The sequence below is a fragment of the Strix uralensis genome, chromosome 2 (genome assembly GCF_047716275.1).
Source record: "Strix uralensis isolate ZFMK-TIS-50842 chromosome 2, bStrUra1, whole genome shotgun sequence".
Lineage (NCBI taxonomy): Eukaryota > Metazoa > Chordata > Aves > Strigiformes > Strigidae > Strix > Strix uralensis.
The window spans coordinates 33,978,289-34,003,534 of record NC_133973.1 but is presented as its reverse complement, the minus strand read 5'-3'; the positions used below and the strand labels follow the sequence as shown (position 1 = coordinate 34,003,534).

The 25,246-nt window shown below is 37.5% G+C and overlaps 1 protein-coding gene across 6 annotated transcripts in view; it reads right to left on the bottom strand.

Moving 5' to 3' along the window:
* Window positions 1-25,246, bottom strand: part of ITSN1 (intersectin 1) — a 148,398-nt gene that overhangs the window by 97,541 nt on the left and 25,611 nt on the right. For 2 of the 6 annotated variants that reach the window (XM_074858259.1, XM_074858260.1), the window contains exons 2-7: window positions 19,242-19,301; window positions 14,410-14,502; window positions 12,359-12,422; window positions 3,690-3,850; window positions 2,046-2,225; window positions 1,312-1,405 (exon numbers count right to left, since the gene is read on the bottom strand). In XM_074858259.1, coding sequence (XP_074714360.1) covers window positions 1,312-1,405; window positions 2,046-2,225; window positions 3,690-3,850; window positions 12,359-12,422; window positions 14,410-14,502; window positions 19,242-19,269 — 620 coding nt within the window. In that variant the 5' untranslated portion in view covers window positions 19,270-19,301. Of the gene's footprint in view, window positions 1-74; window positions 146-1,311; window positions 1,406-2,045; window positions 2,226-3,689; window positions 3,851-5,902; window positions 5,952-10,967; window positions 11,672-12,358; window positions 12,423-14,409; window positions 14,503-19,241; window positions 19,302-25,246 lie in introns of those variants that run through there. The other 4 variants (XM_074858264.1, XM_074858263.1, XM_074858261.1 and 1 more) reach the window with 4 other exon arrangements.

The following is a 25,246-nucleotide window of genomic DNA, read 5'->3' as shown; positions in this document are numbered from 1 at the left end:
AACTTTACATTTCAGTTTAATGGACTTAGCTCTTCTTCCTCCCTTTCCATAAACTCTGCAAATCAATTAATTACCTTGCTATCTGTTTTCTCCACAATAAAACTTGAAGACACACACCAGTTCATCAATCAGCACTAGCAGCAGTCTGTGAAGAAATACCCCCTTCACTACTGGCAGATGTTTCAGAGTTACTGGAGTAACAGTGATTAAGCTAAGGAAGCTCCAACCCCGGCCCAAACAGATTCAGAGAGCCATGCAGTTTCACCTTAGAAAAGAAGTCATCTCACCTGAGGTTCAGGCCCCTGTTGGCAATAAAAGTGACCAGCGAGATTCAGACAGAGTTAACCCCAAAATTATGACAGCCTACTTATGGAATATCTAGAAGCCATTTCAGCTGAAGTTTCTTGAATTTCATTCATTGTCTATAACAACAGTATTTATAAAGCAAATAACTTCTTGTACCTCTGGAAATTATATCAGAGTGCCACTACTATGCTCCTGACATTACTAGATTTCAAAGAGAAAAAGAACTGTTTGTTTTGAAAGACTTTTAACCCTATTTGCCAATAATCAGTAGTGTCTAATACCAAGGCACAAGAAAAACCTGCAGAAGAAAAATGAAAATAAAAATAGATAATGAATGTCCTGAGCCATTTTCTTCTTACAAAAAATTCTGTAGCATAAATCTCTGAGAAAGTTTCATTTATAAAGACTTTGGGAAATCACTATCTTACCTCCTCTAAGAAAGTTTTATTTTCCTAGATACATTTCTTCAGACCATAATAAAATACATTTTGCCTAATCATACATTTTCCTAGGCCTTGAAATAATCTAAAAGCCTTTTAGGTGACTTTTCATGCAGAACTTGAAGAATATATAAGAAACACTTATGTGGAGTACATTTAAAATATTAGAACTATTAAATGTTTTGTTTTTAAACATAATCTCAGTTGCTAATTTTAAAGAATATTACTTGTTATGTTTTCACACTAACAGAAGTGCCTGTGCAGTATTAGACAATGCAGATTATGTTTACAAAAGCAAATGCTTTTCTAAAAATTAAGTTTTCAAGAGTTTGAAAATAGTGTCAACACATACTGTAATAGTTAATTATTATATTTCAATGATTCACTACTCATGGAGCATTCCTTGTAAAACCACAGCATCCTATGAAATCCTGAAGCAGTATCTCAGCAGGAATTGATTTGTGCAAGTAAATATTATTTCAGAAAACAACTCTGTGAAAGAAAAGTAGTTTTTCTAACTCTGGGGAACAAGATACACACATACACTCATTCCATGCCAACTTACCTAGCCACATCAAACGATTGTGCCTTTTGCAGTTTTGCGTTTAGCTGTGATCCTGGACCAGATCTACTAAAGGAAGAACTCTTTGGCAACGTGGCTGTAAATAATACACGTAGTGATTTGTATTAGCATTTTAAACTGTAGAATTTCAATGACATTCATTTAGTTCCTAACATCAAATACAAGCATTATGGCTCTTCTGACGGTATCCCTTTTAAAAATATTAAGGTAAGTTAACAGTGCCTAACAAAATAGCTGAAAACACACAGGCACTTCTCTCACATCTTTTTACTTTTGCAGTTTCATGCAAACCCTGTTGATAACAAATTATACTGTGATTAATGTTAGAAGTCATATGTAGTCCAGTATTTTAAAGTAATCCCAACAAACAGCAGTACTTCAGCAGTTACAAATAGACAGGAAAGGGCCAATTTCTAGGCAACAGTTTACTGGCAAGCTAGATTTACCACATGGCTGTTGTAACAGGGTTAATATATTGCTCAACATGACTGACTGTTACAGTATGATATGTCCGTGTTTCTTCTTTTAACTTTTATTCAAGTTTGCTAACCAATTACCTTGGGCTAAACCAATATACAGTCCTTACCCAAAGTAATTCTTTAAAGTAGTAAGTTAGAATGGCTAATTCCATGTCTACTGTGCTCTGGATCCAAAGAAAATGGCAAAATAATTTGTTAATAGCAAGAGAGTACACAGAGTCTCAGTATGTAGCATACCAGGATGAGCAAAAGCGGGCAGAGGCTGTATAACAGCAGGAGCTCCATTAGCCAGGGGAGGTACTGCTGCTGCAGGAACAGAAGATACTAATGGTGGAGACATTCCTACTACTGGAATAGATGCCATTGGCACTGGGGCAACAGTTGTAAGAGATGGCATGCTGGCAATGCCCCCAATACCTATGGGCAAGAAAAGGAGATAGTTTTTCTAATTTAGAGACTCCTAATATGATACAACAATTTAACTGCAGCCCAGCAGTAAATGCAGAATTAAAGAGCAAATTGAAATGGAAACTTCCACACACCCCTTGAAAGGACTCTTACAGTCCACTGCACCATTAGCATGACAGGGGAACATAAAACAATGCAGAGGGAACAACATACCACTTTATAATGTATGCATATAAGATCACACTGGATGCAACACTGACCAAAAAAGTCTATTAGCATTTGCTGAAGAAAAGAATTGTTTGCCTTGAACTAAATGAAGAGCAGCACTGTCAACTTCCAGTGAGTAATGAACCCAAAGCCTACATTTAGCCACAGCTGAAAAGAACAAGCTTCAGGATAACTGCTTGCAGCCTATTGTCGAGATGAAACAGTGCAAAGCTAATAGGGTAAAGCACAGTAATGAGGTATTTTAGGTGTAAGCACAGTTGCATGAATAACAGGGAGGTTAAGGAGGTCCAGTCATGCCAATAGAAAGAACGAGGGTGTGTGTGAACAGCTGAGATCAAGTCTACAGTGAATGAGAAAAAAAGAAAATCACAGATTTTTCTCCTTCTCTTGGGGGGTTGACTTTATTATGTTTCTTCTCATTTAAACCAGTATTTGCTCTGTTCAATTTCACTGATTTCTTACAGCCAGAAATAAAACTGTTTGTAAAACTTGCAGAAGCGACAACTGATCAAACACGGTTGCACACAGTTTATTAACTGCACTATTCTTTTTTCCTAAGGACAGCAGTGATTCTCAGGCACCAATCAACTTGAGTCACAGCAATGACTAAAACAGAAAGGTAAAGAACATCGCACTAGAGAATACAGCAGAACATCAAAGTGTCACACATAAGGTTCAGCTTCATTTAGTTATTTTCCTCTCACCATCCCATTTTCCCTACTCTTTCCCTTGAAATGATGGCAACCTTGGCAATACTTAACCATGAGAACTGAATCAGCAGCTGCTCTAGCTAATGCCAGTGCAGCACTGTTCATAAAATAAAAGCAGAGGGATTCATTACTACCATGACTTGTAAGAAGTCAAGAAAAAGTTAGCTAATCTTGCCAAAGCTGGAGATCCCCCAGTGACAACAGTTTAGATAAAAACTCCATCACTTTGGAATGCACCAGCCCTGCTACCTGATCCATCTTTTTTCACCGCAAACACTTTTGTTTGGAACATACAGAGAGAAGTATAAGACCTGAAGCAAACAGGACCTCAACTTGTGTTATTCAGTATGGTTGGGTGCTCAAAGCTCATTGAGATTTTTTTTGGAGGATGTGCACGCATGTGGCAGCATTTGAGTCAATGTACTTTTAGAAGTACTTTTTACTAGAACTTTCTTTTAAAAACTGCGAAACAACAATCAAATTCGACGTAGCTTGCTACAATACAAGCTAACAAGGAAGAAAATAAAGAACTCACCAAATCCTGGTGCACTAGGCAGAGCAATAGGTGGCTGCTTCATGACTGGAGGCAGTGCAGATGGGAGTTGATAACCTTGTAGTTTTAATTTGATAAGTTTCATAGCTATTGAAAACTCCAACTGATCCATCCTCCCATCATTGTTCATGTCAGCTAGAGCCCTACAAAATACACAATTTCCAGAGTTAGATTCTTCAGTTATGAACTTCAGGAACTGACCTAGGAGTGTGCACATGCAGGCATCTATATTCAAGGCTACTTAATTTCCCCTCAAAATAATGATGCCAGATTAAAAATGGTAACAAAAGAAGACACTGTCTAAACCAAGAGCTTCTTGATTTCTTTCTTGGAGTGATTAATAAATATTTTTAAAGTCACTTTTCAACTCTTAGAGGAATTAGCAAAGCATCTAGAGAAGAAGAATGTAGTTCTACAAAAGCTTTGCAAAATCACACAAATGAAACTACATAATACTACACAAATCAGATGAGTTAGTCTGCAAATCTGCACTTTAGCTACACTTAAAATAAAATGTTCTTTAAGTCTGGGTACTTTTCTGAACACCATTACATCTGCAAGTGCACAAATGTGTTTTCAGTTAAACAATGGTTTTCAAGATAAAACATTGAGCCTAGATCTTGAATAGGCTTTCATGTAAAGCAGTCTGACTTAAACAGTTGTCTTTTTGTTTCTTCATTTGAAGGTTAAGAAACCATGCTCAGCAGGGAATAGGGTTGGGAGGTTGGGGGAGAGAAGCAGGAAGAAGAATGTTTAGTTCCTGCAATTGCAAACTGAAAAACAGAGTAAATACACATTAATTATGTAATTAGTTGTAAACTTAGTTTTAAATATTATGCTTATATCTTTGCATCTATTTGAAGAATTAAGTACACATTTCAGTATTGAAGTAATATACATTTTTTTAGTCCGTGCATACATTTACATGTCATGGACATGAAAACACAAAGGACCCAGACAGTCTAGTTAAACAAGAGCTTTATTTCTCGTTAAATCCCCATCAAGGAAAGCTTTCATGCAAGTATGTGAAAAGTTATCAAAAAAGTACTGCAATAAATTGACAGTTATTGATAATTGATACTTAAATAAGTAGACAGCTGCGTAAATGCAGTAGCAAAGCATTCACAAAATGAAAACCCTCCCACCCCAATCAAAACACCATAGGAAAACTCAACGAAGAGGCAGATCCCAGCAGGGGTTGCCACAGGTCAACCATACATCTTAAGAGTTTCCCCTGGCTTACATCACCAGTAGCATTTCCCCAAGAAGGGAGACACTCCATCCCTTCCCAGTACTTATAAGACAGCATTTTCAGCAGTGTAGCTGTCTTAATCCATCAATTTTGATGTCATAAGGATAAATAATAATACTGAAAATCTGGCAGTAGTATTTAAAGAAGAAAGAGAAAGTCTGTTGAGGAAACTGTAGACTCTGAGGCTTATAGTTAAAAAGAAAAGTACGCATTGCACCACTCTCTGAAAGATGTTGAATTAATACATATACTTCACTGAACAAGTTTTGGCTGTGAGAACTTCCATGTGTTGCTTCCTGAAGCTTCGTATCACAGGGAAGTTTAATTCACACATAAAATCTGCCTGCTCTTCAGTAACTTTAAACCTTCCTCTAATCCCACTACCAGCAAGTCTTTGGAAGCCTAAATGTAGTCAAAACTGATTCTGGGACCCACACAGCATAATGTGATTTGGATTCAAGTTTCAGACATGATCGCTTAGTGTGTTGTTCTTTTGACAAATAAACAATTAAAAAGATCCTACTGTAGCAGTTGGATTTGATATACAGTAGTCTAACCAGCAGAAGGAAGAAGGAAGGCCAGCATGGCAAATCTGGACCAAGAAAAGTACAAATTTGGAATGGGTATCTCCTCTTGCTTGCAGAACACCACTGCTCTAGAGTCTCAGCTTCTGATCACTCTTCCACAAAGAGCAAGCAACACACTGGGACCTCCTGATGTACTGGAAGGATAAGTTAAAGTGGAAGATGCAATGGCTTTGTCTTCACGCAACTTGCAGAGATGAGTGGGAGAACCCTAGTGAAGGCAGAAGAGCCTCTCTCCTATGAGTATTAAGCAACAGCAAGGATAGACTGCAATAGCTGCTAATGAAAAATGTATATTACAAAATGAGGGGTATAGTTATTTCTAGAAAATAGTTAAAAACACAAAGTAGGCTTCTCACATTTTGTTACTGAGGTCATCCATGTTCTGTTCATTCTGAAGCACAATGGCTTTCTCTGGACATAAAAACACTAAGAGTTTATTAGCTTCCATCATATCTTTCTGTCCAGTGGGGAGTATATACCACAAGCCACTCTATGGAAACCTGCAAACAGACTGCATGTATGCAGTATGTAGCATTTTTCTTCCTATACAATGAAACAGGTATAAACCTCAAAAAGACATGTTTGCATCTCTCTAAAATTTTCTCTACATCAGAAATGTTTACACCAACTTAAAATTCCTGTAAAAAGCCCAAATTCATTTTGAAGGAATTCATAGTTTAACTATGACAATTAAGAATATCCACTCTATTTTTCAACAATAGCATGGATTTTTTGCTGCCCAATGTCATCACTTAGGCTTACAAGGAACAGTATTACTCAGTACATTTTCATTTTCTTCTTCATACGCCTTTTACTTTTTACAACCAAAACAGTTCATATAACATCCATTAGTCACCACTTATAAATAGTGACATTAGATTTCTAAAAGTCTCACTTGGGAGAAATACATGCTGCAAGTCTCACAAACCTGAAACATTCAAGAGGCAAAAGGTATTTGGAATGTTAGAATGTCAGAAACTTAATGGCTAAATGTATTTTCTGAAGTGCTTCCTTTTGTGGATTTTGCCCTAGAAAGTAAACCAACATGTAGTGTATGAATACCAAGACAGCCTCATTATAAAATTACAGAGTATTAAGAACAATGGAAACCAGGAACAGATAATTAGCTTTATTTACTGATGCTTACAAGCAGACACCACACTTTTCTGAAGACAACTAAAAAAATTTCAGAAATATTCAACAAGGAAAATATGTGGGGTTTTTAATGAAAGTTGAGTTCAACACTCACTCAGCCATTCTGTCAGATGCCCAGCAGAAACAGGCAGTAAAAAACAGGCTAGCAAGCTGAGGATGTGCATAGGAACAAAGCTAAAGAAATTGATCTGGATAAACCTGTTCTAGCAGATTTTTGACGGCACTCCAAGCAGCCAGTGGTCCTCCCAAAGACGACTCATTCCTCAACATACGGAGAAGTTAGTCAGCTCCATAGTGACCAAATGGCTCCAACAGCTCAAATAAATAGCCACAGTGTTTCTTACATCTTTGCATTTAAGCAAAGTAATTACACAAGTTGTATTTATAATAGTCTTATTTGTTCAACCTAAGTGGCTTCTACACCTGCAAATACTTTGAGTTATAAAATATAAGCCTTTCCATTACTAAAGCACAGGCAGAGTCCCTCTACCTGTTATATATGTGGCCATGAAAATGCAGTAAGATTAAATATCACACTATAGGCAACCTTGATTCTCCAGGCACTATTTACATAGTGTATGGCTAGAACACAGGAAGTCACAGAATCACAGAATCATCTAGGTTGGAAACCTTGAAGATCATCCAGTCCAACCATCAACCCAACATTAACAGTTCCCAACTACACCATATCCCTCAGCACTATGTTGACCCTACTCTTAAACACCTCCAGGGATGGGGACTCCACCACCTCCCTGGACAGCCCATTCCAACGCCCAACAACCCATTCTGTAAAGAAATACTTCCCAATATCCAGCCTAAACCTTCCCTGGCGCAACTTGAGGCCATTCCCTCTTGTCCTATCGCTTGTTACTTGGTTAAAGAGACTCATCCCCAGCTCTCTGCAACCTCCTTTCAGGTAGTTGTAGAGGGCGATGAGGTCTCCCCTCAGCCTCCTCTTCTCCAGACTAAACAACCCCAGTTCCCTCAGCCGCTCCTCGTACGACATGTGCTCCAGACCCTTCACCAGCTTCGTTGCCCTTCTCTGGACACACTCGAGTAATTCAATGTCCTTTTTGTAGTGAGGGGCCCAAAACTGAACACAGTCATCGAGGTGCGGCCTCACCAGTGCCAAGTACAGGGGTAAGATCACTTCCCTGTCCCTGCTGGCCACGCTATTTCTGATACAAGCCAGGATGCCATTGGCCTTCTTGGCCACCTGGGCACACTGCTGGCTCATGTTCAGCCGGCTGTCAATCAACACCCCCAGGTCCCTCTTTGACTGGCAGCTCTCCAGCCACTCCTCCCCAAGCCTGTAGCGCTGCTGGGGGTTGTTGTGGCCACAGTGCAGCACCCGGCATTTGGCCTTACTGAAACTCATACAGTTGGCCTTAGCTCATCGCTCCAGCCTTTGCATTCTACATGAGAAAATATTAATTGTCCACGAATAAGAAACTTTGATGTGCACCAGTCTCATGGCTTTAATTCAACTCCTATTCACATCATCATCAGTAGCTTTTAATTTAACAACTGACCTGTTCAACTCCTTTACTCTATGTCAATGTTATTTGTTATTTAAATTAACAGCACAAATTTCAGTGAGAAAAATTATGTACACACTACAGAATTTATACACTTTTTTACTGCATGCTAACAAAAAAATCACCTTTTGTCTGACAAAATCTTTAGTGCAAAAATAGGACAAATTTTCATTTCTAATTACTGAACCTAGCATCATGCTGTTAGATTACAGTGCTACTTGAGAATAAACATCACCTTAAATGCAGTGAGTGGCTGACAGTAAACACTACCTAATTTCACTGTTCTGCTTCTAATGAAGTTTGGAAGAATGTAGTGTCCTTAAATTTGTTTCATTTAAGGTCTGGCCGGAACCAGTACAGAGCAGTAAATGGATTAAACATTAACTAAATATTTATCATATTTTATAGAACAGGCCTGTGTTTCTAACAGGCGTTTTCTAATGAGAATAGCAGCAGTGGGCTTCACCACAATGCTAGGTTTCAGGTGCTGACAAAATTCTTCCCCTGCAGATCTTTTCCTCCTCCTTTCTCTCCCCTGTTCTGCAGAATGCAAAGACAACTTGATTATTTTTGCATTTATGAGGCACAGAAACTAAGCATGCAGTTTTTTTTCTGACAAATATGCTTATGATTAGCTTACAAAACATCTATTTCCATGAAGATGGCACAGAGTGTTAAAACAAAGAAATCTCCTTGCAGTTCAAAAAAATCTGGATTTATTTAGCTTTACATTCCCATATTAGATTATGCAATCCCATACTGCATTATAAAACTCAGCCATAATTGGAGAGGAGAAATTAGGTCTTTAGCATCAGTCACTTAATCAACGTATGTACAGTAAGAGTTACAACTCACAGAATTGCCACTCAATCTTTCACTCCCACACTTGGACACAAATTTAAGAAGGTTGTGAAGGAGGCATATGTCAGAAATAGGTAAGTCAACCAATGGCTTTAGTCTGTCCTGAAAAAATAAGTAAATCTAAATGCATGAAAAACAGATGGCATTGATTATTTTAGTTCTCATTTAATTCCAGAGAGACAAGCTACATAGAAGATGCTTTTTGAGGCCATCATTCATAAGGGCTTTAGAAGAAAGCCAGATTATTGCCTACTTAAAATCAGTTATCTTCTGAGCCATTGCAGTCCCAATTCAAAGCCTATTTAGAGGCTTCTTAATAGATTACCAGCCTGGCAGACTCCAAAGCTTGTAAAGGGTAGAACAGTAAAGAAGTTGTCATGACAGACCATAATAATTCCACTAATTTGCTTCACTGAGGTCCCAGAGACTTCCTTTTTCTTAAATGAATGATGAGTAGAAGGGACACAGGAATTCTCAAGGCTAAAAACCATGGAGCTACTATTTTTAAGGAACATGAATTCTGGGGAAGCTTTGATTATTAGCAGAAATTAAGATATACTCCTTATTGTCTCATCTTAGAAAACAATTACACCAACTGCATAATATTCTCAGAGCAGCTCTTGAGGCAGAAGACATCTAACTGGTACTTCAGCTAACTAGCTAGCTAGCATTTCTTGAAGTTCTAACGAAGTTATTTTTTCGTGACACAAAAATGGCAATTCAGTTTTAATTAAAATTAAAATATAAGACAGTGAAAATCCTTATACTGCTCACTTATGCAAACAAAATTCTCTCACTCATGAGATAACACGTTTGGAAACTCATAGAAATAGAGGACTTGCTTTTTTGGCAGAGAGCTCTGAAAGTAGTATGGCCAATCACTCACTAGGCCAATTCCCCCTGCAGTTTCTTTCCCAGTTTTGTTTTTCTATACAAGAACTTCCATAGTCAACAAAACAGATGAAAATTTGTATTAGCATAAGCTTGTCTACATACAGCTGTAGGTAATCCTTTATGAAACAAATGCTAGGCTCCTATCTTGCAGACAGATTGATACCATGAACTGTATTCAAAATAAGTAGACTCATTAAGAATAGGAAAACACTTACAAAACACAACATACATACCCTTCCATATTTCTAGGATCAGAAAATTAATTTGAAGAGTCTTACAAGTTGCTCTAACTCAGAATAACAATTTTCCTTCCTTAAAGACTGCTGTATCTCCCCTTCTCTCCCTCTAATAATCAAATGCTATCAAAAAAACCCAATTCTATCTATTCAAGAAATAAAGAATAGTGATAGAAAACAAGTTTCATGCAGCTCGTATCTCTCACAGAGATTCTGGGCTTATCAGTCCAGACAGAACTCCTCCCTCTATTAAAGTACTCATCGATCTATATCAATGTTAATAGACATTTAGATAGACAACATTAGAATATTGTTATTAATCCAGAAAGCAAGTGTGCCTGCCGCTTTGAGATCTTACCCCTGGGAGCTAAGACAAACAGATTCACATCTTTCAATGCAGTCTTGAACAGACTGTGACGTCCTTTGCTGGCTGCAAAGGACTTCTTGCCACTAAACAGTCTAACTTTTATTGTTACTGTGGGACAGCAGTAATCTGTGGTAGGTTACAAACAACCACTGATAGATCAGAAGAGTTAAATCATTCGAGCTGTGGGAAAAGAAGGGGGTTTTCCTGTCTTCCCCCCCCACCCCCCCTTCTTTCTCTCCCCCCCCCCCCCTTTTTTTTTTTCCTTTTTAAGGGGTCTTACTACCACTATGCAATTATTTTCCTATTTAGTAATTGTAATTCCAATTGGGAATATATTCAAGTGATTCTAGATTTTTACTTAAATACTTACATCTCTTAATTCAGAGGTGATTGAAAAACGAAGAGAGACAGCGAGAAAGGGATATCTACATGCTTTTTTATGATTTATAAAGGCAGCATGAAAAAGTTTTAGTTCAGCTTTATTTAAAAAAATGTGCAAGTTCAGGTCTTGTCTCTATGACAACTACAGAACTAGTGGAATGATTCTCTCCCTCTCAAGAGGCTGAAAAACTGAATAATTCAGAGAGGAAGAGATTTTTAGTCAGACTATTTACAACTGTTTAGTTTTGTTAACACCTATTTAAAGCTAATGCCTACGGAACATTTTTGAAGAAAGGATGTCTTGTTTAAGACAAAACTTCTTTCCTTGTTTAATTAAGAGGCAAGAGAAGTTCCAAAGGGACGTTTTAACTTTCACTGAGTCTTCAGCAAACAAGATAACCAGAATAAATTTGTTATTTGTAAGATTAAGATAATTTTAAAAGAAAAAAGCTATTTATTTAAAAGCCATGTAGATCCAGTCCCTCTTTTAGGCATGCATATTTCCAAAGCAATTGTTTTTCTTGCAAGAAAAGAATTCTTTCTCCAGTCAGAGCAAGATTTTGCCTTTAGAAGTCCTTACTACAACAAAAAAGTTTTATAACTGCAATAAACTACTCTCTTTCAAACAGTTAACAGAGGAAAAGTTAACAGATTTGTCGGAAGTTATCCATCCCTCTGCTGCTTTTTTCCAACCTGGAACAAAAACCAGTATTATTTCACGCTGTCTAGCACCAAAAGAAGTTTTAGTAGTAATATGATTAATGTAAATCATGAATAATCTATGCAAATTAGCATGTCCAAGTCTGGCAGGGTCACATAATTTGGAGCAGAAACAATTGCAATCCTGCATGAAGAAACTGGCAGATTGCAGAAATGTTTGTGATGTGTACTATACAGCAATGGAGATCCCAGTCTGTCTAAACTCACCACGGAATAGTAAAAATTTCAAGCTTTCAAGCTGTATCTCCAACTACAATAGAAATAGCCTATGACAGTCTTTTTTTGTAACAAATTTTGCAAGCCTTGCATAGGGTCTCCCATTAGAAGATTTTTAATACTAATTACTGCGCTTAGCAATTGTATTAGTACAGTTTTAATAAAGTTGAAAGCATCTCGTAATTTGAGTGTTGCAAATCTCCAAAAATGTCATTTGTAGGAGTATGTAACTGATGTTACTTCCAGTAACTGAACTAGTAACTTAAACACTCAGCTAAAACATACTAAAAGCATATTTGCCTTGTACACTTTTGGAAAGCACACTGGACTAAACTGGTGATTTTAAACTCCAGACTGTGAAATATAGTTACTGTCCAAATCCCTACCCATAAACATCACTCTGTGATGTAACTGCAATTTTCCCACCCCCTTCCATATACTCACCATATCTGTGCTAATACCGGTTGAGGTAACCCAGATTGAAAAAAAAAGTTTCTAGCTTGATCACCTAGAAAATAAATAGGACATCATTTCAGAAAATGCTAAAAATACCTGTAAGAGGAAAGAGGAAATCATGAGTCAAAAATATCTAAAACAGAAGCAACAGTAAAATCATAAATACTTAATGCTACACACACAAAACAGAGTATGAGATTTCCAACAAGCACATACTGTTGAAGTCTGTAACAGTCAGCACCACATGAAACCAACTGGGCATAAGCATTTAGGGTAATGGGAAACTCATGGTTCACAGTCCCTAATCTCTGTTAATAGCTCTCTTTGCAGGAAACTTATGTCTTGTGAGAACAAGAAAATTTTTTCTTCCAGGAAAGTATGTATCAATATAAACTCTCTCTTATATTTTTTGGAAGTACAATGCAAGTCAGTTAGCCAAACTAAATAAAGTGGTCTTTACCTGATGTGAACATGCTAAGCGACTGCTAAAGAAAGCAATGGTATATTTCAAAATAACTTTCTAACTGTCATTTAAAAGTAAGGCTAGCAAAACAATTACAAAAGGATTAGGCACTTGGAAACGTTGTGGCCTGTAGAGGAGAGTTGTAAAGACACTAGAAATACCACTAAATATCAAAGGAGGTCAATAAAAACAGTAGTATTTTGTACCATATCCATCACGCAACAGGAGCAGAAGCAATCAAATTGTATACTTGACGGCATGTATGGCTGTGATGGGACTCTGCTAAGAATCTGATTCCGATTTCATACTCTGGAAAGTCTCTTGATGGATCAGACAACAAGAAAGGTAAAACACTTCTACACCTTTCATTTCAACTGAGCATCAGAGTTTAGATAGCACTAAAGAAAATCAAATGAAACAAAATAGTAGGCATCCTATTGCCTTTAAATCCCAAGCAAATTATTGGTGTTCAATGAAAATTTAGTAGGATCAATGCAATTCCTTTACTTGCAGCTCTGCTTCCCACAACTTAAATCAATTTTGCCATTTAGATTTTTTAAAGAGGTCAGCCATGCTGATTTCACTAGTTTAAACAATCAGTTTCTGAAACAGATTTCAGCTAAATTGATACATCTTTATTTAAACAGACTTCTTAATCTATGAGTATGTTAGCATGGTGGGTTGACCCCAGGCAGAAACTAAAGCACCCACTCACTCACTTCCCTCCCCCCAGCAGGATGAAGAAGAGAACAGGGAAAGCAAAAGTGAGAAAATTCAGAAAACTCATTGGTTGTGATAAAGACAGTTTAATAAGTGAAAGAGTAGAAAAAAAAAAAAAAAAAACAAGTGATGCAAAGGTAATCACTCACCACCTCTCTCAAACTCAGTCTCTAAGCAATGGCTACCTTGGAAGACAACAGCCCCCACCACCAGTTTTTGTTGAGCACCGTGGTATGGGATAACCCTTTAGTCAAGTTTGGGTCAGCTGTCCCTGCTGTGTCCCCCTCCCAACTTCTTGCCCACCCCCAACCTACTCGCTGAGGGGATGCAGAGTGAGAAATAGTGAAAGCCTTGAGTCTTTACAAGCACTGTTCAGCCATTGCCAAAACATCTAAAAGCAGCACCATACAGACCACTATGAAGAAAGTTAACTCCATCTCATCCAGACTCAGTACAGTGAGTTAATTCACTGAGCACATTAAAAGCACTATATTATCAGGCATCAGGGAGAGTCCACGTCCTGAATTCTAACTCTACGGTTTGTATCAGCCAGCTCTCCATGACAGAACTGCTTTATAGAGCCACAGTTATAAATAATTTTAATCCTACTTACAGAAAAATCAAGTGGCATAAACCAGGTGTATAGCTAGTAAATATCAGAAAAAATATCAGAAAATATCAGAAAAGATGGGGCTGATGTGGCAAGGCATATGAAAAATGGGATATAAAATAAGTAAGACCTGTTCAATTTTTAAAATTCTTATGCCCAAATGTCTCCCAGACAACTCTGTACATATTTAGGCTCGTTAGTTAAGATTTATTTAAATGAAATTAGAAATGAAAACTATTTCATTACCAGTGATAAATCCAGATGTTGGTTTCAGACTATGGAACTGTTGATCATGTTTAGCTCTCTCCTCCACAGTAATAGCCCAGATATCCAGGTTGCCTAGTTCAAAAGAAATGGAGGAATATAATTAGGCAAAACTATCTAAAAACTACACTATTTTTATTTTTGAGTGTAATTATATCATATCATGCTGGACCTCTGAAAACAACATACACACAGAAGCTGATCATCCAAAGTCTATAGATGAAAGCTCCATGAATCCTTAAACAGCCAGTTAGGACTTAGGAATTTACCAGAACTAAGTGTTACCAAATTATGAATGCTGCTGAGCACTGATTCCCTTATCGGGCTCATAAGAAAATTTAAGTTACAACCAGGCTACTCAAAGTGCAGTCAAACTTACAAACGGGCTATTAGAAGACAACACCTTCATACCAGGATATAATGCAGAAAGTTCATAACACTAGATAGTTAGGGGGTGGGAGGTCATTTGCCTCTCAGAGCACATACAGCTGAAATGCAAGTTTTTTTAACTGAAAAGGTACCTCAAATGATCAGTTGTGTACTATGTGGTGTTGTACTATTATAAGAGAACTCTCCTTACTTGTCAAGGAAAAATGCAATTCAAGCAGATAGTAAACATTTTTCACGGGCAACAATAGCACAGAAAAACATGCTCCTCGTTCTTCTGAGAATGAGAAATCCGAGTAAGAGTATGTTACACAAACCAGATTCTTTGCACCACACTCATAAATTGGAGGTGAATATTTAGTTTATGTTGAGATTCAATATCCTTTTACAGTGCCATACTTCCACAACGTTTTCTCCAGTTCCACCTTCATTTTTGCAGCAGTTCTTCTCCTCTCTCTGCTCTTGCAGATATTTCACTTTCATCCTTCATATTATGTGTAATCAGAACATACAGATCTCAACTTCCACTTGAGACTTCCAATGAACACTCTAACACTGTGTTTCAGGCTGGTCTCAACAATTTCTAACCAGTAAAAATCATGATTTCCACATCTGCAGAAGTACACTGCGCTGGTACACCTTCCTGTAACTCCTACTGTATAGGAATGTAATGATATGAAGGCATCTAAGTTAATGGAATCACTGTTTTATTGAAGTAATATTAAAAGATAAAATGTAGACTTGCAGAAAAATAAAGAGGAGATCGAGCAATCACTCTGCCTCAGCACTAAATTCTCAGGTAATAAGGTCCACAAATATTTACAGCAAGTATTTCAAACTGCTTGCAGGCTGAGGCAGAATCAGACTCAGCAGTTATGAAGAACATGAGAATTTCCTGCCTCATGAATTTCTGCTATTTAAAATCTACTTTCATGTGGCAAAATGTACTTTGGAGAGAAAAGGAAATGGACATGGGGAAGAAAAACATTCCTTTCAATGGTAGATTTCACTAATGAAAGAAAAGCTACATTCTTGGTAAAAATTATCATCTCAGTTTCAGGTAGCCTATGTATTTCTAGAAGCAGACAGGCTAATAATAACCAATTCAAAAAAGGACATTTTAAGATTAATCCAAATGCCAGAATTTTAGTGATTAAGCTCACAGAGGCACTGTAAACAGATTTCATAGCTATGCTCCATGGGGGGAATGAAACAGGAGTCATCTTTGGATATGAACATCCCAAAACACAATACTTAGGTAAGCAATTATCTCCCTCATCTTCTCATGAACTCCTGACAGGAGGAAGGGAATGGTGTTGATTAAGACTTTATGACCAATATGCAGACTATGCCAACTAGTCTAGGCAAACTAGAAGCAGATGAACATCTCCCTGTATTGGAAACATGACTACTCCAGCCTAAGATCCTAAGGCTGGATGTGGTAGCTTACACAAAGAGGGAGAATTTCTTGAATATAATGTGGGGAGGAAAAAAAAAACAAACCAGCATGAAATTTGCAATGATTCATTGGCCTGCTCTCTCTCAATTTGAGGTATGCATGACTCCAGTACAAAAAAAAAAAACCAACCCAAACCCCAAAAACCACAATATAAAAAAGCCCAGCTCTTCCTATCCTTCCACAAAGAGGGCAGTAAAACCCAAAAGTAAAAGCTCTTATGGCATGAGGTAACTAAAAATATATTCTATTAATTATTTTAAACAAAAATTGTTGATTTCTTCTCTGGAGTCCCTGTAACTAGAACAAATGCTTGTCAGTATTCACCCTTCCAGATGGAGACCTGGTTGCTATTGAAACAGTAGATCTCCTTTGTGGGATATGAACATCAAAAGAGCCAATGTTAAACCAAGCAAGCCTAGTAGCCTCTTCAGTCAGAACACTATGAATGGCATCTCTGGCATTGCCTCCTTTACATCTTCTGTTATTTGAGGAAACAGTAAGACCTATGGGAGGGCATGAAGCAGAATCTTACCCAACACCAACATGTCACTGATGGCTTCAGATCCTGGATGGCAATACAGAGGTTGTGGGGCTTTTCAATATATTTGGATACAAAGGCGGCAGTCACCAAACTACAAAATTGACTCATAAGCAAGCTATTCTTGAATGTAGCAGCAAGCCCTCCAACCATCTTTTCTTTTACATGGCTTCACAATCACCTCATCTGCAAAAGTGAAGCACTGGGCTCTCATATATGAAATGGGCATTTTCTTCCCCTGGACAAATCAACAGAAGGTCGAGCATACCACACTCTTCCCAACAATTATAAAAATCCTACCATGCCTATTTTTTTTTAATTAGTCATCCTTAAAATGAGCAGTGATCTGGAATATCAATGAGTCACCCCAATTTAAATATTGAGTGCTGTGCTCTTTCCATACCCATTTCCCGAGCTGACTTGAAAGATTATTTAAAAAGAAAGGAAGTGAAATAAAAACAAAACCATCATTATTGGTATTCACAAGCAGAGGGATCCCAGATATTGCACATTTGGAGTGAGGGCTCTCCCAAAATGGAGACTGCATAAATCTTCTCTGCATCTTGTTTGGTGACTATAGGTAACAAAAAATGTTGCATTCTTGAAAGGATGATAAATTTCTCCATAAAAATTGGAATTTTCTTTACACCGTTTGCTTCCTTTTACAACAGTCTTAGACTTCTGCTGTCATTCTTCTAAGAGGTATGATGCTACTTGGTAGACTTGATTCAAATATGAATATCATAACAAACTTCCCTCACACATTACAAATTAAAGATACTCCAGAAACTACATTAGCCACATGCTTATTTCAACTTCTTCTTACTAGAGCAGTCAGATGAGAAAAGTTGTTTGAGAAGAAATAGTGAATTCCTCCCTTCCTAAAGCCAAGTACTAGAGTTAACAGGATCCTGGACAACAGATGCAAGATCAAATGGTAATACATAAAGTTGGAAAAAGAAAGCTGCTATCCATCTGTAACGCAATGAGAACTCGCTAAAGGTGGCAGAGAAGAATGCTTTGAAGACAAGATTTCCATTGAGAATGTATGTACATGTTTAAACATGGGTGCATGCAAAGCACAGCCCTAACTCTAAACAAAAGGAAATACTTCAGTCTGAAGAAGCAGATTTCTTTCACCTCATGACTTCTCTTAGATTGTGAAAATCACGGTGAAATGAAGCTATTTACAACTTTTTACATGACCCAAAATGGTACCCTACATGAAACTGTCCAGTGAATTTATTTGATCAAAGCTTTTGGCAGCCAGTTGCACTCCCAAACTGAAAAAGTCTGGCATCAAGATTTAATCCCAGAGGGCTGGACTTAAAAGATAACTGAGGCATTGAATGGCAGTTTCCAATTATACATTTGTTCTTGCTACCACGTGCAAAGAGATTCTTCTTCTGTTGTGCTTCACAGACTTTTTCAGACTGGCAGAGACTGCATCCATCAATTGTGTCTAACAAGAACTGGGTTTCTCTAACAACATACTCTGAATAGCATGCATGTTTCCTGAAGTCTCCCACTGAAACACTAACACTAGATACAAATTTAGTTCCTAGCTGTATCTAATCCCAAAAACTAGACTTTATATATGTATTTGTATACATACATATGCACACACACTTTTTTTGTGTGTGTATGCATATTTATGTGTATATACATATACACGTACATATACACACAACAAGAATCATATCTGCATCTCCAGAGAAAAGCCCTTAACAGATGCAACATTTAATTGGAACCAAACTAGTTACTAGGTCTCAGCACTGAAATTTACCTTTGTAATTTTTCTTCAGATTGGTTGCAAAACTGGGCTCAAAAATGTATTTCACATGAATACCAAAAAGTAGTGTCTCTATTGCACAACCAGGGCCCTTCCCGGATCCTTCAAAAAGACTAACGTTGAAGATGCTATACTTTCCCCTGTTATAATGGAGAGCCAAGAAACACGGCACCTTTGTTCTAATCTAAACATGGGTTATGGGACAGTAAGGAAAATAAATCTGAAGCAATAGCATCCAAAGGTATCTGCTGTACTTTTTAGGAATGAAAAAAATCCAGGATTCCTTGAAGAAAAAGCATACCCACTTCTTAGCCACAACTAGTGCAGAATGAGGCTATGCCCTGCTGCCCGTGGCTGAGTGGCGTGGATCTGCCCCGCAAACTGCAGGACTGTAATGGATCAATGCACAAAAAAGGGATGCCAGCACAGCTCTTCTGTTTGACTCTTCTGAGATGTCTGCAAAATTTCATGTGTGTTCTCTAGTGGGTCTGCAAAAATATCACAAATCAAATAAACTATCATCTCAGAAAGATACACTATCCATTAACACTTCCATACAGAACATACTTGGAAAGCAACAGATTTATGCAGAGTTTTTACACATAAGAATAGTTCAGAATACACTATAAACAACTTACCCCCAAAAGGTGTTGGAAACTGAGCCATGGTTCTGTCACTTTTAGCTTGTTAATAGATGCCTGAAAAAGGAAAAAAAAATACAAACCACAAAACCAACAGATAATCAAAAAGTTAGTATCTTCCATTTTCAAGATAATTATATAGTGCTACAGAAAATAATTCCTCAGTTATATATTAATAATTATCTAATATTAATAACTTCTTGTATTAACTGTTTGGCAATATTAATAACTTTTATTAACAGCTAATTACTAACTAATTTGTACAGCAAAAATAAAGGCAGTGAAGAAGTATGATCATAGAAATACTACCTGCAAGAGCTGTTACTTAGGAGAACTGTCTCATTTTTTTCCACTACCCCATGCATCCATGAGTGTGTTTTCATACTAGCCAACAGCTACACTTCAGTTCTGTTTCAAGAATGTCCTCAGAAGCAACCCTCATTTATAAATAATCAGTGTTATAATAAAGAAACAGAGTTAAGTCAGCCATAACGGACAAGATGCAGTGACACTGCTCAAGGCTGCATTACTTTATTGGCTGTTAGAGCTCTGCTCCTGCTTAAGAGCAAGATTGGCTCTATGTCCAACTGTTGAAAACACAACATTGTCAGCGATCTGCTTTTTTATTCCTGACAGAAAAAGTCATGAAATGCATTGTCTTGCTTAGAGTTCCTTTGTTTTAAACAAAGTACATTAAAAATGAAACTAGATTTCAAGACTGCTTTACCCCCAAACTAGCCCACAAATTTAATAAGCACATCTGAATGAACAAAGCGCTAAAGGTGACATCGCATGAAAAAATACGGTAGTTGGTGGGAGATACTCTTAAGTTAGCACTGCCTGCTTTTCAAATAAAAGCAATCTACACAGTCTAGAAATTTAATCTTTAAAGAAAAAAGGAAAAACATTTTTCTTATTCTACACAAAGACTGACATGAACTGCTTGGAGCCAACAGGACAATAGCTAGCAACAGAGCCACAAAACAATGAAAAAGCAGCCTCTTGTCCTACTAGATTCCACTCATGTTTTCCAGGCAACAGGAGAAAAGCAGAAGGAAACAGAATCAGAAGGAGAATAATTTAGACTGCTTGAACAGCAGCAGAAATTTATCAATATCACTAAGAAAAGGCATTAACTTGCATTAACAATTTCCTTTTGTCTGCATTTCTTGTTTGCTCCCCTCCCCATCCCCCTCTTTCACACTTCCCACATACTCTTCTGGCTTCCAACTTGGGAACCTACTATATATACACTCCACAGATGTCACTGCAGAAAAACCCACAGCACTTTTGTAAGCTAGTCTCCCCATCAGCTGTAATTTAGAGAACTATGAAAAAAATACTGAATTTTTTTCTCATAATTTGGCAGAGCAACCAAGTGTGGTACATGACTCAGAAACCTTCTTCCAAATGCCAGATAGCACAGCCGATACTAATTTCACGCACAGCAAGCATTATCTCAAAAGTTTAAAATCACATGCATACTGACACAGTGTTTTCAGAATAAGCTATCTTAGTAGTATGGCTCTTTCAAAAGCATTTCCTAGATTAGCACTTAAATCTTTGCTTATGTTTTCTTATTGTACTCTGTTGCAGGTAATACATCTCTTATGCTTCTATTTTTTAATATGTCTATTATGATTCTATTTTTTAAAACAGCAAGCAAATTCTAGGGGGTGGGGAAAAAAAAAAAAAAAAGAAGAGTTCTCTGAACTTGAAAAAATGAAGAAGAGTTCTCTGAACTTCCACACATGTACTACTGAATCTTACAGCATGGGCAGTTCTTACACTTGAGTGTTAAAAAGATGACAGGAGAAAGATCAGCAGAGCACAGATTCTCTTCCTACTTCAATTTCCCAGAGTACGCAGAGTAACAGGAAAAGCACTTCGGGCAGCAACAGGAGGACAAGAGACTTGAAAAGGATAACTAGAGGGTGGGTTGGGGAGGAGTGGGGTAGGGGTATTTGTTTTGTTGGTTTGGGACTTTTTTTGCAAGCTAAGAAAACTTAAATATTGTAAATACTGGGACAGAGGAGTGCATAAGAGGATTGAAAGTGTTTAGCCACTTCAGGGAAAATACTCTTCCACAGATTACTAGTACTCCAAAGGAACTGTTAGTTTTGGTAGTTTATTCCTCCTTTACCTTGAACACATCATAAAGACAGGATTGGGAAGTCTCAAGACTAGCCCTGTGTTGGATGCCAAAGAAAGCATAAAACCATTCTAAAGAGCTTTTGGAGAGGAAAAAAAAAAAAAAAAAGAAAAAAAAAAAAGGAGTCAACAGTAAGCAGATTAAATGGTGATAGGTAAAATGGAAAAAAAGAAGCAGAAAGCTATGTTCAAACTTGAGACACTGAAAAACAAAATTAAGATTACAGACAGACATACAATAGTAAGCAAACAGAGGGAGAGAAAGATCAACATACTCCAGCAAGAAATTAAAGTTTGCTGTTTATTGCCCATGTGACACACAACTTCCATAACCAGAGGTTTCATTTTACATGCCTGAGGTGACACCAGGGGCCATAACTGCAGAAATTAAACTTTGCAACAGTTGACAGTTGATTCCAACAGCTCAGGATCTTTTTTATATAAGAAAATGAACGTGAAAAGAGACCAGGAATTTCACAGCATTCCGATATTGACTTTGTAATTTTTTTGTTTAAGTATCAAAGAGCTGGAGAACCAGCCCTGTGAGGAAAGACTGTAGGAGTTAGGTCTTTTCTCCCTGGAGAGGGCTCAGAGGGGACCTCATCACGGTAGTCCAGCACTTAAAGGGTGGCTACGAAGAGGGCAGAGGCTTTCTCTTCACAAGGAGCCACGTGGAGAAGACAAGGGGCAATGGGTATAAGTTGCACCATGAGAGGTTTCATCTCAATATAAGGAAAAAATTTTTTACAGTGGGAACAATCAATCACTGAAACAACCTCCCAAGGATGTGGTAGAGTCCCCGTCACTGGAGGTTTTCAATATGCGGTTGGACAGGGTGCTAGAGAATCTCATCTAAGCTCCCTCTCCCCTGAAAGGTTGGAGCAGACGATCTTTCAAGGTCCATTCTGACCCAGGCTGTTCTATGATTCTATTTTTTGGGTTGAAGATCTCTGGGATGGAGACCAGGTATTTTTTATCCAAAAAGCATCTGGCATAGTCATTATATTATAAATTTATCATACATTTGTAAATTATTGTAATAGAAATACAAGCACTGACATTTCAATTTGCAACATCATTTTGAAATAGTAATGACTTGTTCTAGATCTGCAGTCCTCGTACCCTAATCTCTACCAGTTCCACAACAGCGTTAACTCCTCTGCCCTTCCTTGTTCCTCCCGACACCCCCAAGAAAGAATGCATCGTGGGACAAAACAAAAATTATCTAGGAACCAACTGACAAGAAAGCTGACAGAAAAACAGAATGGGTAAACTAAGCTCTGTGCCATTCCCTTCAGGAAAGCAGTAATTTCTGACTAACTACTGATACTTGTATGTGTAGGAACTTGGATATCTCAGCAATTTTTTGAACTCTAACAAATTCAATTGACATTGACCAATGAGTTCAGAAATTATTCAAACAGGAAGAAGGAGAGACAATAAGAGGAACCACAACTGCACTGTCAGTCAATCGTAGGCACTGTTTCCTTAGAAAGCCAGCCCAAAACTCTTACCATAAGCAAAATTATGCTAGTAACGAACTGCTAAATAAGTCCATCAAATAGTTTATTTTCTGCAAGAATCAGAAGATGCAACTGATACTTTATACTGCTTTTAGAAAGAACAGTAAAGAACATTGAGCTACTCACCTTTGCTTGTCCACAAAAAGCTTAAGCCATCACCACACTGAGATTTGACAAACAGATCCAACATTAAACACTTCCCTCTAACATACATCACTTAATCTATAAACAATAGAGAGACTGACATCTAATCTACACACAATATAAACCACTAAACACTATGATCATTCACACGTTCTGTACTTCCCAGCTCTCCAGAAAAGGCGTACACACCAGCTTTGAAATTCAGTGTGGTACCCACATCAACCATACTGCACACCCTTCTACCCACAGAGGTCTGTGCAGCACCAGAACGAGTCAGTAAAAGCAGAGTAATGAACAAATGATGCTCCAGTAGATCAATAATTTGCAAATGCACAGAAGACCCATTATACACATCTGCTCTCTGTAATTCTTTTCTGCTCAGGATTATTACGCTATGTTGTTATGAGCAGGCAGAAAGGATGCTGGTTGTGAGCGTTGTTCCAGTTTCACTCAACATCTACTGTGTTCAGGGGTTTTACCTCTCTGTCACTTGGGAGGTGGAAAGCCCACAAAGTCTGGGAGTGAACATCTTCAACAAGTGGGGTAAGAGGAGAGTGTAATCTCTCAGAAATAATGAGGCTGATAAAACCAGATGAGCCTATGTTTTTCAGCCTGAGCACCAATGCTATTTTTCAGAGGTAAGGAGATGGACAATACTTGTAGGTAGGTTCTCAACCCTGATTGTCTTCCACTGTGGCAATCCTACTGGAATAAATACAAGCCTCCCATTCATGATCTCCCATGGACTTCAGAGCACAATGAGGCTTTCCCCATGCCTGAGCATGGGGGATGATGAAATGTCATACTGGCACACAGACGTAAAGTGTAGGACAAACATCAGGACCAAGGCATTCAGACAGGCATAACTTTTATATTCTGTACAATTATAGCTTTTATAACCTACACAACTACTTTTATATACACAGAGAATGTTAAAACATACATTTAAAATGCAAAGGTTAGTTTGTGAGAAAAATTTGCTTACATCCAGCTCCGAGCAAGGGAGACAAGGAAATGCCCAGCCATCTCAGCTGTTAGCGCTCTCTCTTACATCTTATAGTATTGTAGATAAACCCAGAAATATTTTATTTCCTGTCTCTCATTCCAAATAATTTACCCTCTTCTTATAAACCAGTATTCTATATACAAGAAGTAAGCTTTTAAAATTCTGCTCCTCCTTAAAGTAAAATTGAAACATACAGAGACTAACTCCATATGTACATAAGCCCAGATCATATCTAAATTTAAGTACTGATGTCTTAATCTAAGTTTTTACCTTGAAAAAATGATCAGGTTGAAAACAACTACACTAACACCACTTATGCATGAAAGTCAGACATGTATGAAAACTTCTTCCACTGTATATTACAATGTGGTTCTATTGTTTCTATTTAAAGTTATTGGTGTTCTTCTAAGGACATGTTTACACAGAAAACTGCAATAAAGCCATAGGAGGTATAAATTAAGAGCAATTTAGCTATTTCAGTGCTATGTGTCTTTGTATGGACAAGTCTGACATGGAAAAGATGCTATTTTTGTATTCCTTAAAATGTAGCACATCATTTCTATTCCTAAACAATCATTCACAAGACAATTTGAGCATACAATTCAAGAAGTAATTCCTGAGGCAACTTATCAGTCACCTTCCTCCTCCTACAGGAAAAAAAAAAAAAAACAAACAAAAACAAAAACAAAAAAACCCCACCCAAAACCCAAACAAAACCAACCAGATAAAAACCCCACATCCTTCTCAAGAATTCCAAATTATGACAAAATACTCCCAAGCAGGATGTCATGTGAGAGTATCACAGACTAACAGCAGATTTTGTTGTTTTCCCATGTTACATGGGAAAGCCTTTTGACTAATATTAATAAAAGGACTCCGACAGTTTCAGCAAAGCCTGGTTATTTTAGATAGATGTTGAAAAACAAACAGTTTGATTCTTGCTCTTCGGAGAACAGATATTAATACAGTTACCAGTTTCAGTCAAACTTTTCAGCATTTCTGCTCTTTACAGGAATGACTTCTAACTGTAAAAACCTTCACAAATGTTAAGTCCTACTGTTTCTTGTATTTTTTGCCAAGCACCCAAATGAGATTAACAAAGCTAGTCACCATCACAAATACCTGTCACCATCATCAATACCTGTGGCAATGATCAGACTGCTAAGAAGATCACTTCT